This window comes from Scomber japonicus, chromosome 3, assembly GCF_027409825.1.
Source record: "Scomber japonicus isolate fScoJap1 chromosome 3, fScoJap1.pri, whole genome shotgun sequence".
NCBI lineage: Eukaryota > Metazoa > Chordata > Actinopteri > Scombriformes > Scombridae > Scomber > Scomber japonicus.
The window spans coordinates 31,288,607-31,303,145 of NC_070580.1; the positions used below are offsets into that span (position 1 = coordinate 31,288,607).

The 14,539-nt window shown below is 39.1% G+C and overlaps 1 protein-coding gene across 7 annotated transcripts in view; it reads left to right on the top strand.

Moving 5' to 3' along the window:
• Positions 1-10,310, top strand: part of slmapa (sarcolemma associated protein a) — a 72,491-nt gene extending 62,181 nt beyond the window's left edge. For all 7 annotated transcript variants that reach the window (XM_053315433.1, XM_053315432.1, XM_053315436.1 and 4 more), the window contains 4 exons: positions 1,240-1,411; positions 1,584-1,718; positions 4,539-4,626; positions 10,054-10,310. In XM_053315433.1, the coding sequence (XP_053171408.1) occupies positions 1,240-1,411; positions 1,584-1,718; positions 4,539-4,622 (391 nt within the window). In that variant the 3' untranslated portion in view covers positions 4,623-4,626; positions 10,054-10,310. The remainder of the gene's footprint in view (positions 1-1,239; positions 1,412-1,583; positions 1,719-4,538; positions 4,627-10,053) is intronic.
• The last annotated feature ends 4,229 nt before the right edge of the window (positions 10,311-14,539 follow it).

A 14,539-nucleotide genomic window follows, 5' to 3' on the forward strand; every position in this document is an offset into this window, starting at 1 on the left:
CTCCGTCCTTCCTTCCTTCCATGTTTCCTTCATCTTCTATCCCCTTCTTCCTTTTCTTCCTTCCTTCCTTCTTTCCTTCCTTTCCTAATCCCTTTTCCTTCCTTCCCTCCTTCCTTCCTTGTATTCCTTCCTTTCTTCCTTTCTTACTTCTCTCCTTCTTTGTTTCCTTCCCTCCGTCCTTCCTTCCTTCCGTCTTTCCTTCATCTTCTTTTCCTTTCTTCCTTTCCTTCCTTCCTTCCTTTCCTAATCCATTTTCCTTCCTTCCTTCCTTTTGTCTTTCCTTCCCTCCTTCCTTACCTTCCTAATCTCTTTTCCTTCCTTCCTTCCTTCCTTCCTTCCTTCCTTCCTTCCTTCCTTCCTTCCTTCCTTCCTTCCTCCCTTCCATCTTTTTATTGGTCCGGCCCACATGAGATCTAATTTGGCTGTATGTGGCCCTTGAATGAAAATGAGTTTGACCCTCCTGATGTAAATTAAATGGATAGGTTGAGATGATTCAAGGTTCATATGTTTGTTGGACCGATTCATAACCTGAGGACAAGTTCTGGAAAACAAAGTTATTGCATTTGTGGAGAATTAAGGCTTATTTTCTTTACTTTAGCTCCCAAATGATGCTCTGAACTGGGTGATTTCTGTGGTTAAAGCTGCTGTGGTTGGTGAAACTCTTCCAGTTTGGCCATTTGCAGGGTTTAACCCTTTACATACTGTTCAGGGTCAAATTTAACCCATTTTTACATTCGAGAGCTGTGAAAGCATCCCATACACATTTCTGCAAGGTGGACTTTGTCTAATGTGACATTGAATACACCAAAATTGAAATAAAATACATTATATTTTTATTTTTGTGCAGCTGATACATGTTTCATCACTATTCAAACATGTTGCTCTATTCATCATATTCTATAAAGTGTTCTCCTGAACCATAAAATAGTGATTATAAATGTTTTTCCCCCATAAATAAATGTAATACAACCTTCATTAAGGATTAATCAATCATTTATTAATGACTGACGGGGAATTTATGAATGTGAATTGGTGCAGAGACTAGTTATGAGTCAGAATATGAGCAGCATGTAAAGGGTTAAAAAATGCATGCTCCTGCAAATGTGGGAGATGGATGATTCTTTTGTGGTTTATATTATTAAAATCACAGGATTGTAAGTTTTTGGAGGGACTGATGATCATGTTGCTGATATGTGTCCGTGTGTGTGTTTGTGTGTGTGTCTGTGTGTGTGTGTGCAGCACCAGGGAGCAGAGTGAGGTCCTCAGCAACAGTCTGGAGTCTCTGGAGAAGAGGAAGGACGTTCTGCAGGACCAATTGGGTTCGCTGGAGAACCAACACCTACAGGACGAAAGCAGGCTGATGAGCCAGCTGGACCAGGCCCAGGCCCGCACACACACACTGCAGAAAGAGGTACACACACACACACACACACACACACACACACACACACACTCTGCAGAGAGGGTCACGCCCTTGAAATAGTTACGTTTTCCATATGGATATTGATGAACCGATAATTCATAGAGATGATGTGATATGTGCGCGTGTGTGTGTGTGTGTGTGTGTGCGTGTGCGTGCACAGTATGAAGACACACAGTCTCAGCTGTTGGACCTTCGTCAGCGCTATGAGAAAACAGAGCAGGAGAAGCTGAACATCCACCAGGAGCTGGAGCAGTGCAGGAGCAGCCTGAAGTTGCTGCAGGACAAGACCAGCTCCGTGAGTGTACACACACAACACACACACACACACACGCACACACACACACACACACACACACACACACACACAACACACACACACACACATTAATAAGACCAAAGACAATGTGGACTCTTTTTGTTGTGACATTTATTGTTTGTTTTTGCTCAGCTTTAAATCCAGATGTTTTATTTTTCTTAATGTTTTTTTCCTCAGTTTGGAGTTTTTGGGGTTTTGTTTTTTTAACATTTTAACGCAGGAGAAGCAGCAGACTTGTTTTGGACACTGCGGCCGTCTTGGACTCACTAGCTGTAGCCCACTCAGCACTCTCAGCCCAAAGCCCCCCCAACCCCCACCACCACCACCACCTACTTCCTCACTGCTTCCTCGCTAAAAAAAGAAACCTGAATCACACCTTCAGTCCCGCTAACTAACAAAAGAGACTGAAAATAACAACAGATGGAGCAATATGAACTGAATCTTCTAATAATAATAATAATAATAATCATTAACTAGACCAGTGTGATTCCTGCAGATTGATGCAGCTCAATAAGATACATTCATCATCAGCATAGAAACTGGACATTAGAAAAAAAACACTTGACAGTAAATTGACAGTAAAGAAAGAAAAAAAACCCTCTTCCAGCTGAGGTGACATCATGTGACATCATCGCCTCTCCTGCCGTTTCATCCTGAGCTGATTGATAGCAGCTGTTAGTTTTTGTCTCCGCTGCCGTGAAAACTCCAGGAAACACGAATCAGAAAATCAGATGCCGACAGCGAGGCAGAGCAGCCTTCACCCTCTGTTACCTCTTCCTCCTCTCGTCTGTCTTCAGCTCTTCCTCCTCCTCCTCAGCTCTCTGTTGATGTGACTGTTTATATTTGTCTTGTTTCCTCAGGTTTGTTTTTTTTCACACAGGACTAAATGAACCGTCTTTATTTTAACATTTAAAAATAAAGGGTAATTATAATAAAGGATAATTCTGGTTTATTGCCACTTTTTGAGTAAAAGTAGCAGGAACTATAGAACCAGAGGAGCTAAATTAGGAACTAAAAATCCCCTTTTTATATTTATATTTATGGTTATATGACTCTGATGTGTGAGTTAAATTTTAAAATACTATAAATAATAAAGATACAAAACATTAGTGAGAGTGAGACGTACTGGGAGCTGTGGTGCTGTTCAGTCTGAAGGCTTTGAAGCACGAGGCTTAATGAAATGAAATGAGGCTGTAAACTCCACAGTAGACAATCTGTTGAGTGTATGACGGTTATTTTATGCCCGCTTTAGAAACAGCCATGAAACTATGAAACTATCAGCAAATAAAGTTTTATTTCTCTTAATTTAATCTCTTGACCACAGCCCCCGCTCTCACTCACTCATTTCTTTTTCTTTATGGCCCTCTTTTTTTCTTTTTTTACACAAGTCAGGAAACTAATCTAATTTTAACAAGCAACAAGAAATATTCAAACTGTATTCTCATATTAATACAGAAGCAATACACACGTTAAATTAGCTGTGGTGTCTGAGTTTAACCAATCAGAGATCATCAGCTTTACAAACTACACTTAATATCAGAGAGTAATGCATTCGGAGCAGAAGCGTATTTCCTGAGTTCCTCAAAAGGTTCTTCTTTCCTGTGTTTAATAATCTATACAAGTAAAGATAACTTTTGGTTTTATATTCTGAGATTAATCTGGTGGTTTCTGTCAGTAATAACTTCCTACTCACCAAGTTCATAATGGAGATCTGGAAACACTGAGACTAAACTAAACTCAGACGGGTCAAAAAAAGCAGATTTGACAACGTTATGACATTTTAGGAGTTCTCACCTTCAATTTTACTTTCAAATATATTAGTTTAAAATGAATCTGGATGAATTATCTGCTCATTTTCATGTCTGATCGTCTGAAGTGTAAAACTCACACACCACCCACGTCATCTAGACCTCATAATAGTCCGGGACTTTGACTTTTGATCTCCAAACCTCCTGTAAAAAGTGGTCGGCAGGTTTTTTTCAGTGATTTAATTTATTCTATGACAGGATGCATCAGCTCTTAGTGATTTTTTTTTTTTTAGCTTAGTTTCACTTTAGTAGTAGTAATATCCGTGTTTCCAGATCTCAACATTTACTTTGGTGAGTACAGTGTGACTATTACAGATAGAAATGATAGATAACACTATGAGAAAAAGACCTAAATAAGCTGGAATTATCCTTTTTATGTGTATTATTTAGCTTCACTAAACACAAATGTCATGCATTAGCATCCGAGTTTACCGGTTTTTAACATTCTTCATGTCAGATTCGTTGTGCTACTTGTTTTTTATTTATTATTATTATTAAGAAGCATCAGAGTCCAAACATTTCACACTAGCCTTTCATAAAAATCATCGAGCGTACCGCGTGTCTGCCAGCGGCTAGTAGGGTTCGATTTCAGAGTGCTTAACGAGGCGTCCCGGTGCTGACAGTTAACGGGCTGAACTCCAACAGGAAAGAGTCGTTGCCTGGTGATGGATGGCACTTCTTCCTCTGTGGTGTTTTTATTTATTTTTGTTGTTTTTTTATCAGTGTGGCTGCTGTTTGGATGTGTAGGAATGGTGGTGTTGCTTTGTAGAAATGCCTGACTAGATATCTGACACACACAACCCCCCCCCCCCCCCCCCCCTCCCTTTCTCTGTCTCTCTCTTTCTGTCTCTCCTCCCTCCCCCTCTCCTCTCCCTCCGAAAAACACACGCTGTAGCTGCTCCATCCTCCATGTTGGTTTTTGGTTGATTTGCCGGCTGATTTCTTCTTATTCCTCTCCCCTCCCCTCCCTCCTCCCCTCCCCTTCCTCTAGCCATCCATATTGCAGCCTGTCCAAGCCATATTCATGGGCCTTGTCCTGGCTCTGCTCTACTGGTGTTTCGGCCAGTTGTGGTAGAAAGGTACACACCGACATGACATCAGTCTGTCTCTCTCTGTCTCTGTGTCCGTCTGTCTGTCCGTCTGTCTCTCTGTCTGTCTCTGCTGCCCGCCCATCTGTTCATCATCTGCGGAAGGAAAGATGAAGAAGGTGAAAACGCGTCGTCCTGATCTGTGATGAATTCAGGGTGACAGGTCTTTGTGGGAAATTTGAACCACAAGAATATATTAGGGTACCCCCACACCCTGGAGTCAGAGCTCTGTGAAGTTTTACTGGCAATAAGTCGACCTACGCAGATTTTTCCACCAGCGGAAATCATTATTCATGTCAAATCTAAACTGTGGTCGTGACCTTTGACCTCCAAACCTCCTGTAAAAGGTGATTTTAGTTTATTTTTTCTTCGTCTGATCTACCAACCAGACATTAAAACAGACAATAATACATATGGTGCAGTAATAATCAGGGTCAGGACTGTATGTGCTACACTTACTGGACCGGTGTACAATAAAAAGAAATGAAACAAATTAAAATATACATTTAAAAATGATGCTTGTAATAATTTGAATAAGTTCCCTACTCTAATAGTTAGAAAGTTAGAAAGATAAATATAAAGTTTAGATCTACTTTATGATGTCGACTGCTGCTCCATGACGGTGAAACCCTGAATTCCTCATAAACAGGACGCTCTCATCACCTCCTACTCTTCTCTTTTAAAACTCAGTATCATCTTCATCATCATCATCATCATCATCGTCATTATCGTGGTGGTCTTGTCTTTGTCTGGTTCGAGCCGCTCTAACTGCATGGCTGTCGGTCACATTTCTTCTGCTTCCGCTCTGCTGAGGCTAACATCGAACTCTTTAAAAGGTTGGACTCCCACCGACCACACCGACCCTCCGTTAAAAGGAAACCTCAGTCCACACAACGCCTGCTGGTGTTTTTTTTAGGTTTTAGAGGGGGACAGATTTAAATATTACTCAAGAAGAAAGGTCTTAGAAGCTGAAAGTAGAGGTGTCATCAGTCTGTATTTTTGTTTTTGTCAACAAATCCCATGAAAAGATCAAAACCAACAATCTCTTAATCCCTCTATCAATATTTTCTGACTTCCATACCCTGTCTGTAGCTCTCGAGCCCATCAGGCCCAAAGGATTATATAATTATATTGAAAAATGAACATGCATGTTTGTGCTGTGCGTATTTTTAACAGAAGTAAGTTACCACAGTGTGTTTTACAGACTATAAAAATAACTGACGTAGCCACCGTGATGTAATTCACTGGTTTATGGACTCTGAGTTTGGCATTTTGACTGTTGCCATCTTGGATGTTTGGGGCCAGAAGTGATGAAAAATGACCATATTTGGGCAGACGCTAAAGCTAGCTGGTAGCTTGGTTAACACAGTGCTTTTTGCTAGTAAAAATTAGGATTAAGACCATTAAAACAAAATGTACTTATAATAAAATCCTGAACAAGACTTTGTAAGTGACCGAAATGCTAGACTTACCTTCAGGGAACTGAAAGCACATTTAGTGCATCTTGGGTTACACCAGGTTTACGTTACCTAACCTATATTGTCGCCGTGGTAGCGACTTGTCATCATATTGTAGCTATGCCTTAAAACATACACTGCTTTATCGTCAAACTTAAATTAAATATGACCATAATTTACTAAATGAACGTCATGCTGTATTGAAAAAGACTTTAAACAAACAATTGAGACCTTAAACTCATTGGGAATATTCTCATTGACTTCTGCAGCCAGTAGAGTCGCCCCCTGGTGGCCGTTAGAGAGAATGCAGGTTTAAGTCACTTCAGCGTTTTTAATACCAGGAGCTCATTGATGTGTTTTTAATAGTTTATGTGCTACAATAGAGCTCAGTGACACAAAAAAAAAATCAGATATATCAGACTTTGGATACACAAATATGTTAGTAGATCAAGTTATTGTTGGTTTCTGGTCTTTTTATGAACTTTGTTGACAAAAAGAAGAAGAATATCTGCCCTCAGTTTAGCCCGTCAGGTAAGTGCACAACATTAAATGGTTAGTTTGAGGCATCAGGTTCAGTTTAGCTGTGACGTCAGAGATTTTTTTTGGAGAGATTTTAATTGCAGGAGGTTGTTTAAAGTCATAATCCGCCTGGTTTTAAGAGATCTGGTTGTGAAGCCAAAGTTAAAGGAGAAAACGTCTAGAAAACTTGCTGTTAGTTTTAGCCAAAGCTTAGATTATTAATTATTATACATGAGAGGGCAGAGAATAAGGACATCTGCTAGTATTCAGATATATTTCATACTTTATATACTTTATTCTTCCAGTTTGATCTTTTATTTTAAGTATAGTAATAAAATCTCTAAACAGCAACAATCTCTATAAAAATCAGGATGTGACTCAACTCGATGAATCTCAAACTTTATATACAGAAAATACAAAGGATCATAAAGCTAAATGAGTCTTGAGAGTCTCGGTAGGTATTTCTTCTTAAAGAGTCGGACTCTCGCCTTCCTTTTATGTAACGGCCGGCCTCATTCATTCACTAACTGCTTTCTTCACTTCCCTCTCACTCTCAGGGTTTCGGTGCTCCTTTTTATTTTTCCATTTTATTTTATTTTATTTTCATGCCTTGTTTCTTCTCCATTTTTTGCAGAAGGGTTTTTTTCTTTCCTTCCATCTCATGCATCCAGTCTGCTGCTTAATCTCTTATTTTTTCCCTTTTTTTATGCCTGTTTTTTATTTTACCTGCTTTTACAGGTTTTGGTGGTTTGTTTAAACTGACTCATCCATCTTTCAGTCTTCAAGTCCTTTTATTTTGATGCACTGCAGTTTATTTTATTTCTACATTCAGCCTCTCGACCTCTACCTCGCAGCCTCTTCTTCTTCATTCTTCTAAACATTCATCATCATTCTTCCCATCGTGTTCGTCTTGTGTTGTTTGCTGCTTGTTTGTTTTTATTCGGGAATGTCTGACCAGTGTTTCCAGTCTGCTGTGGAAACGACAACTGGTCTGTAACTTTTCTGTTTTTCTACTCAGGTAAACTTCCTCGGCCTTGTTTACTTTGCTGCTTTCTATTGTGTTTGTTTTTGGGTTTTTTTTATTATTTAACCCTCTGATTTCCTTTTTTCTTTCTCCTTTCATTTTACATCTGTACCTCTCTTGTGCAGAGTCCCTGAAGTCCCAAAAGATTGTATAATTATTCATTTGTGTTATTATTCTGTTGTGTTTATTTTTTTATATTATAGTCATTATCTTATATCCCACAAGATAATTGACTATAAGCTCATACGCTTCTCTATCATGCTGCTTGCTTATATATGATACAAAGCACAGCCTCGTCCAAGTGGAGGGAACTCGGTTAATACATTATTATTTTCACTTCAAACCCAAAAGCAAGAAAGACTGGAGTCTGTTGTGTCGTCTGACGGCTGATAAAAGCACCACATGTGTCGTTGACTTCATCAGTGATCAGCTGCGTGAAGTTTAGATGGATGTTTAATGAAATGCATAAAAAGAGCCACATTTTAATCCAGCTGGATCCTGAAAACCTGATTTTACAGAGCTCATTATTAGTTAAGACCAGTGTCTGGGAGTCAATAGTTACATGTTTAATTACAAAATAATTGTTGATGATTATAAAGGAGGTTACATCTGAAGTCAGACCTTTAAGATTTTGCTCAGGAGAGTTTTTTTTCTCATTTTTTAATATTTAACATGTTACTGAATACATATATTGCTGTTTTTAATTCTTTGAAATCAATATTTTTTTATATTTTGTAAATAAATCATGACGTGGGCTTAAATGGAGTCACAGTACAAATTAAGCTCCATATCAGACTTTTGACTTTTTATCATTAAATATCTTTATTTTATATTCCAAAATCTACATGAACTAATGAATACATTTTCAAATGAGAGATAAATGTTGCTTTATAAGAAATGATCTCCCTTATAAATCATGTCAGTATCCATGACAACACCTGAACTTAGATTTTGGTGAAAAATCTATAAGAAATGTGATAAGTTACATTACTTATTACATTTTGAATAGAGTAATTAGTAATCTGTAACCTATTACTTTTCCAAAGTAACCTTCCCAACCCTGGTTAAGAATGAAAGAAGGGAGGAGGGGAAGAAGGAAGGAAAATTTAAAGAAGAATGGTGGAAGGAAGGAAGGAAGGAAGGAAGGAAGGAAGGAAAGGAAAGGAGTAAGGACAAAAAGAGGAAGGAAGGAAGGAAGGAAGGAAGAGTCAAAACAGACGGGGTCAATTTGACCCGGGAGGACGACATGAAGGTTAAACTCCAACCATCACCATCATTTCATAAAGTACCACACAGAGATCAAACAGTTAGAAACAGTAAACGTTGATTTGTGTCTCATGTTTAAGATTCTGACACCTCCTCCTCCTCCTCCTCTTGATAATCATAGACTGAACATCAAAGAAGATAAATGCAGTTACCAGAAGACTCAATTATCACATTCACATGCAGAGAAGTCACTTAGCGTCTGGCTCACTCCTCCACGGATAAAAATAGATAAACTCCACCTTTAAAACCAAGGATACTGATTTCTACAACTTAAAATCTACTGTACAGAAAGTCTTGAGACTAGAGCTGTCAAACGATTAATTTTTTTAACCGAGATTAATCGCAGAATTTCCATAGTTAATCACGATTAATCGTGTTTTAAATTGCATGTTTAAAATGCTGTTATTTACATTTGAAGGCAGTGTTAAGCCCATAATGTAAAGCATTTCTTACCAGAGTGTCTTAACTGGGAATCAATCACGGCTCTGCTGCGACTCCCACACTCCAAAATGGTCGAAGTGTTTTAAAGTTAAACAAGCCGTTCAAAAGTCCAGTAGCTCTCTTACTTTCCATCAGCGCGGTAGGTTTACTGCAGGAGGCCACTTCAAAGCATAGCGCTACAGCTAGAGGAGCCGTCTACGGGGAAGTAGAAGGGACAAAAAGGCTTGCAACATTAAAATGTGATTTAAAAAAAATAACACGTTATGGATTGCATTAATCTAATCGCGATTAATGCGTTAACGCTGACAGCCCTACTTGAGACATTTTATTCTTTTTTTCGTTATTCTAAATAGTTTTTCATCCTTTTTGTTCGTTCAGGTGAAACTTATTTAATGTTTATTTCCTCCTGTTCACACTTTTAGAAAACATCCCCAATCAGATAATAAATAACTTTCATGCTGCGGACAGGAAGAACATCCTCTTTGGGACTTTGGGGGCTTCATGTTTTTGGCTTTCTTTCTTTATTTTCTGCAATCCTCTAAAATTTACTTTCCCTCTTCCTCTTCCTCTTCTTTTCATTCTTTCTGGTTTCAGTCTCGGTCGAGTTAAAGCTAAAGTTAAAATAAATAGATGAATAAATAAATGAATAACAGAGCTGCATCAGACTAACTTGGTTCTCTCGCTGTGTTTGTCTCTGTGTGTGTCGGACAGAGCGGCTGGAGCCCCTGGATGCCGGTCATCGCAGTGATGGTCGCCGTGACGGCAGCCGTCCTCTACCCCAACCTCTCCAAGAGCAGCTCCACTTAGGACGGACACACACACACACACACACACACACATATATATACGCACACACAAACACACACACAGAGAGAGCGCTGTGAGGAGAGCATCACTGCTTACTTACTTGTATAAAGTTTAATTGTACATAATTGTAGAGGGAATATAAAGGTTGTGGTTTCTACAGAGGATTCACATGTTTTCTGGTTTATTTTGTTTTTTCTCGTGTTTCTTTTTCTGCAGCGAGGAGTTTTGTTGTTTTTATTCTCGGCTCTCTCTCGCTGTGAGGACTTGTGTTGGATTTTATGTCGGGGGGTTTTTCCTTTTTTTTTTTGTTTAGGTTTTTTTTTTTTTTTTCTCGTCTCTCTGCTGATTTTTTTTTTTTTTTCAGAGTAACATATTGTTCTCTTCGCAAAGCCGAACTTCCACTAAAACCTGCCTGAAAGTGACACACACGCACACACACACTCTTACCCTGCGCTCGATGTTGTAAATGAATGAACAGCGCTGAGGTTGAACGTGTGCTACTTTTCCATCAGTCTCAGTCCAGTCAGAGGAACATTAATGATCCACGTTCATCCCTCTAAACTGAGAAGTCTGAACGTGTTTCCATAGATTTCATTGGCTGCTGGAGGTCCGTTAGCGGCACTTTACACTTTCGTGGGGCGGACTTGGCTGCAGCCCCTCCGACAGTGATTGAAATCAGTCTGAAATTGCTAAAAATAAAAACCCAGCTCAAAGCGTCCTAAAAAAGGCGCTTTGAGTCATCTATCAGTACTTGTTGTTTTTTAAACTGAGATTCAAATAACAATAGTGTAATAATAATTGAAAGTGTTGAATTAATCTAAATGTGTTTGGTATTTGTCAGTTGAGGTGTTGAACGCACATTAGTTTGGTAATATGCACCATTAAAGCACAACGAAGCAAAAATAAACTAACAGCTTTTTGGGTCTTTTTACCTCATTTTAAGGCTCAGTTGTTTAAGAGGGGGGGCTCCACTTTTAAAAAAAACCTTTTAATATTTCAGTCAGTATGAAGCTTACATGGTGCATATTCTTAAACCATGATCACACACTAGAGCTGAAGCTGGAGGGTTTAACAGTTTGGATGTAGGGAAGAAAAATGTAATATTAAATCTATTTTTTTTTCTGTTTAAAACCCTCGTGTCGTCCTCCCGGGTCAAATTGACCCCGTCTGTTTTGACTGTTCCTTCCTCATCCCCCTTTCTTCCTTCCTTCCTTCCATCCTTTCTTCCTCCCTTTCCTTCCTTCCCTGCTTCCTTCCTCCCTCCCTCCTTTCATTCCGTCTTCCTCCCTCCCTCCCTCTTTTACTTCCTTCTTCCTCTCTTCCATCCTTCCTTTATTCCTCCTTCCCTCCTTCCTTCCTTCTTCCTCCCTCCTTTCCTTCCTCCTTCCCTCCCTTCCATCCTTCCTTCCTCCCTTCCTCCCCTCCTTCCATCCTTCCTTCCTCCCTTCCCTCTTTCCTTCCTCCCTTCCCTCTTTCCTCCCTCCCATCCTTCCCTCCTCCCCCTCTTCCTCCCTTCCTTCCTTGACTCGAGCACAACAGGAGGGTTAAAATCAAGTAGGGTAAATCTGACCTAAGGACAGGAATCCACTTCAGTACTTCATGATAATCTGTTTTATAGTAAAATCTACATTCAGGATTTATCAGCACAGTTTTGGGACCTGATCTGGATCTTCAGTCTGCTGGAGAGTTTTCACATTAAGGAGGTTTTACAGGAAGTCCGGCTCTGCTCTGTTCTGGTTTTTTTAGTCTTACCGTGTTCTAACATGGTGTTTCTCTACATTGGTTTCTTTTTTTTGTTTTTTTTCCCTCTCTTTCTTTTTTTTGGGGGAGAGCTTTTGGGGGACAAAGGGGTTTAAACTTGAAGCCAAATTATTAAAATAAAAATCTGATTTATTTTCTGCAAGGTTTTTTTTTTTTCTCTCTCTCTCTCTTTTTAAATCTTATATTTGAGGGCACAGAAAAAGGGGGTCAAAGTGCCTCTGATGTAACTAACTAACACCACAGTTTGTGTATGTGTGCGGACAGACACGCACACACAACCACACACACACACACACACACACACACACAGAGAGACACACACACACTTGTTTTATCGGTCTGTCAGTGTTAAGAGTACTCCAGAGCTTTCAGCCGCTACTCTTAGCCTTCTTCAGTGAATGAATGGAGTCATTTTGAGTTTAGGTTATTATTGTTACAGCTTCATTATAACAACCCACATCAGCTGGAGGAGGAGTTTTACACACATTAGCAGCTCTGAGGATGATGATAGATGTTTAAAATTGAATCCTCATGAATTTGCCGATTGTCTTGACTTCTCGTTTAGCAACATTAGCACGTTAGCATAAAGAAGCTAAAAAGCTAACGACTATGTTTCCATTAGCTTGTTAACATTGCTAGCGTTAGTTAGCTCAGGATTATGAGTGTTTTATATAAACTGGATACTGGATTGAAAATCTTGAATGAAAATCGCTCGCCTGGCACATTAGCCCAAAAAAAAAAAAAAACAACCCCAACAATTTTCTACTGTAGTTTCCCAGTTTTCCCTCCATGTCGTGCGGCCTGCTGAATATGCACAGCAACGTTTCTAAAAACAATTAAAATCACTTTTGTAGGCTTGCAGAAAGTTTTAAAAACACGCTTTTTGAGGCCGCAGAGAGGAGGAGGGGGGGATTTTTTTAAAAGCTGCAATACCATAAGTGGCCACTGGGAGAAATGGGGGAAGCGAGGCTGAGCAGCGGCGGCGCCCGTATCCAGTTTAATTAACACATTCATGATCAGGACCCTCACAAAGAGGGGTCTCCAGATGATTATCTTTATAGGTTTGCTTTTTGTCATGTGAAATACTGAACTATTCTAACTGTTCAGGCCTTTAAAATTATTAAAATGAAACAGTCTGAGATGATAAAATGACTCTTAAATTGAATAGACATCCCGTTAGGAGGGTCTCGTGCAGATGTTTTATATTAAAGAGGGGTCACAAAGATTTCAACAGAGTTCATCTGACACTCGAGAGCCAAGTCTGACTTCACTGCACCTCTCCGACTGCATCACTGAAGGGTGTCGACTGGGGTTTGTTTTTTTTTCTTTCTCCGCCACACCCGGCAGTGATGTCACAGTGATGTCACGTGCGGTGTCCTGCAGCAGGTACACCTTTACGTCACTGCAGCAAACTTGAGACAAACAAGATCTTCATCGGGCTTCAACTCTGAGCTTCACACTTCAGACTTCTGCTGAGGTGTTTTTTAGCAGACATTCAATTATTTCAAAGTGTGTGTGTGTGTGTGTGTGTGTGTGCGCGTGTCGATTCACACTCTGGACTCTTGAGCAACGTTTGTCATCGTTTGTGTACTCTGTGTCTCGTCTCCGTGTTTTAAAAAGAAGAAGAAGAAGAAGAAAAAAAATTAAAAAAGACAACGAACAAATATTCCTGATGTTAAAGAGAAACACTACAGTACAGAGAGAATTGTAAAATAAAAAATGTTATTGAATGATGTGCTACTAGACTTATTTTGTTAAAATTGTTTAGAGATATGAGAGGGAGCTATGTAGAGGATATGATGAAGATGATGATGATGATGATGATGTATTGGATATATGCAGAGCGATGTTTGGATTAAAGTTGTAGCAAGCTGACCCACCAAACCTGCTTCAAGCGTCTTCATTCATTCAACTTCACACAAACACATCTGTAATAAATAAATAAGGATTATAAATGAAATGGTTACACTTTAAAACACGATGAATTCATTAGTTCAACTGTTTTGATGAATTATTAAAGTCATCTGGTAAATATTCACTCTGTCAAGCTTCTTAAATGTGAAGATTTACTGCTTATAAACTGAATATTTTATTAATGTAATTTCACAGTAAATTAAATATAAAATCAAACCAGACACAAGATTACTGTGAGAATACAATATTTTAATGTCATTTATAATATGATGATGTAATGATGTGTTTCAGTTTTAAACAGTTTAACCCTCCTGTTGTCCTCAGGTCAAGGAAGGAAGGAAAGGAGGAAGTGAGGAAAGAAGTGTAGGAGGACGGGAAGAACGAAGGAAGGAAAGAAGTAAGGAAGTGAGGAAAGAAGTATAGAAGGATGGGAAGAGCAAAGGAAACATTAAAGAATTCCTTCTTTAATTCCTTCCTTACTTCCTTCCTTCCTCTTTTCCTCCTTACATTTGTAGTCGGCTCTCATGACTCAGCAGCATGTTTGAACTGGTGCTCATCAGTTCATTGAGTCAGACTCAGGTCATCAGGTTCATGTGTGCAGCAAAAGTACACGAGGACAAAACTAAGAGGTCTGAAGATTAGAATTAAAAATGTGTAATAAAAACAAAAGAAGTCAAAAGTATGAAGTTAATTTGTTAAAATCCTAATACACTAA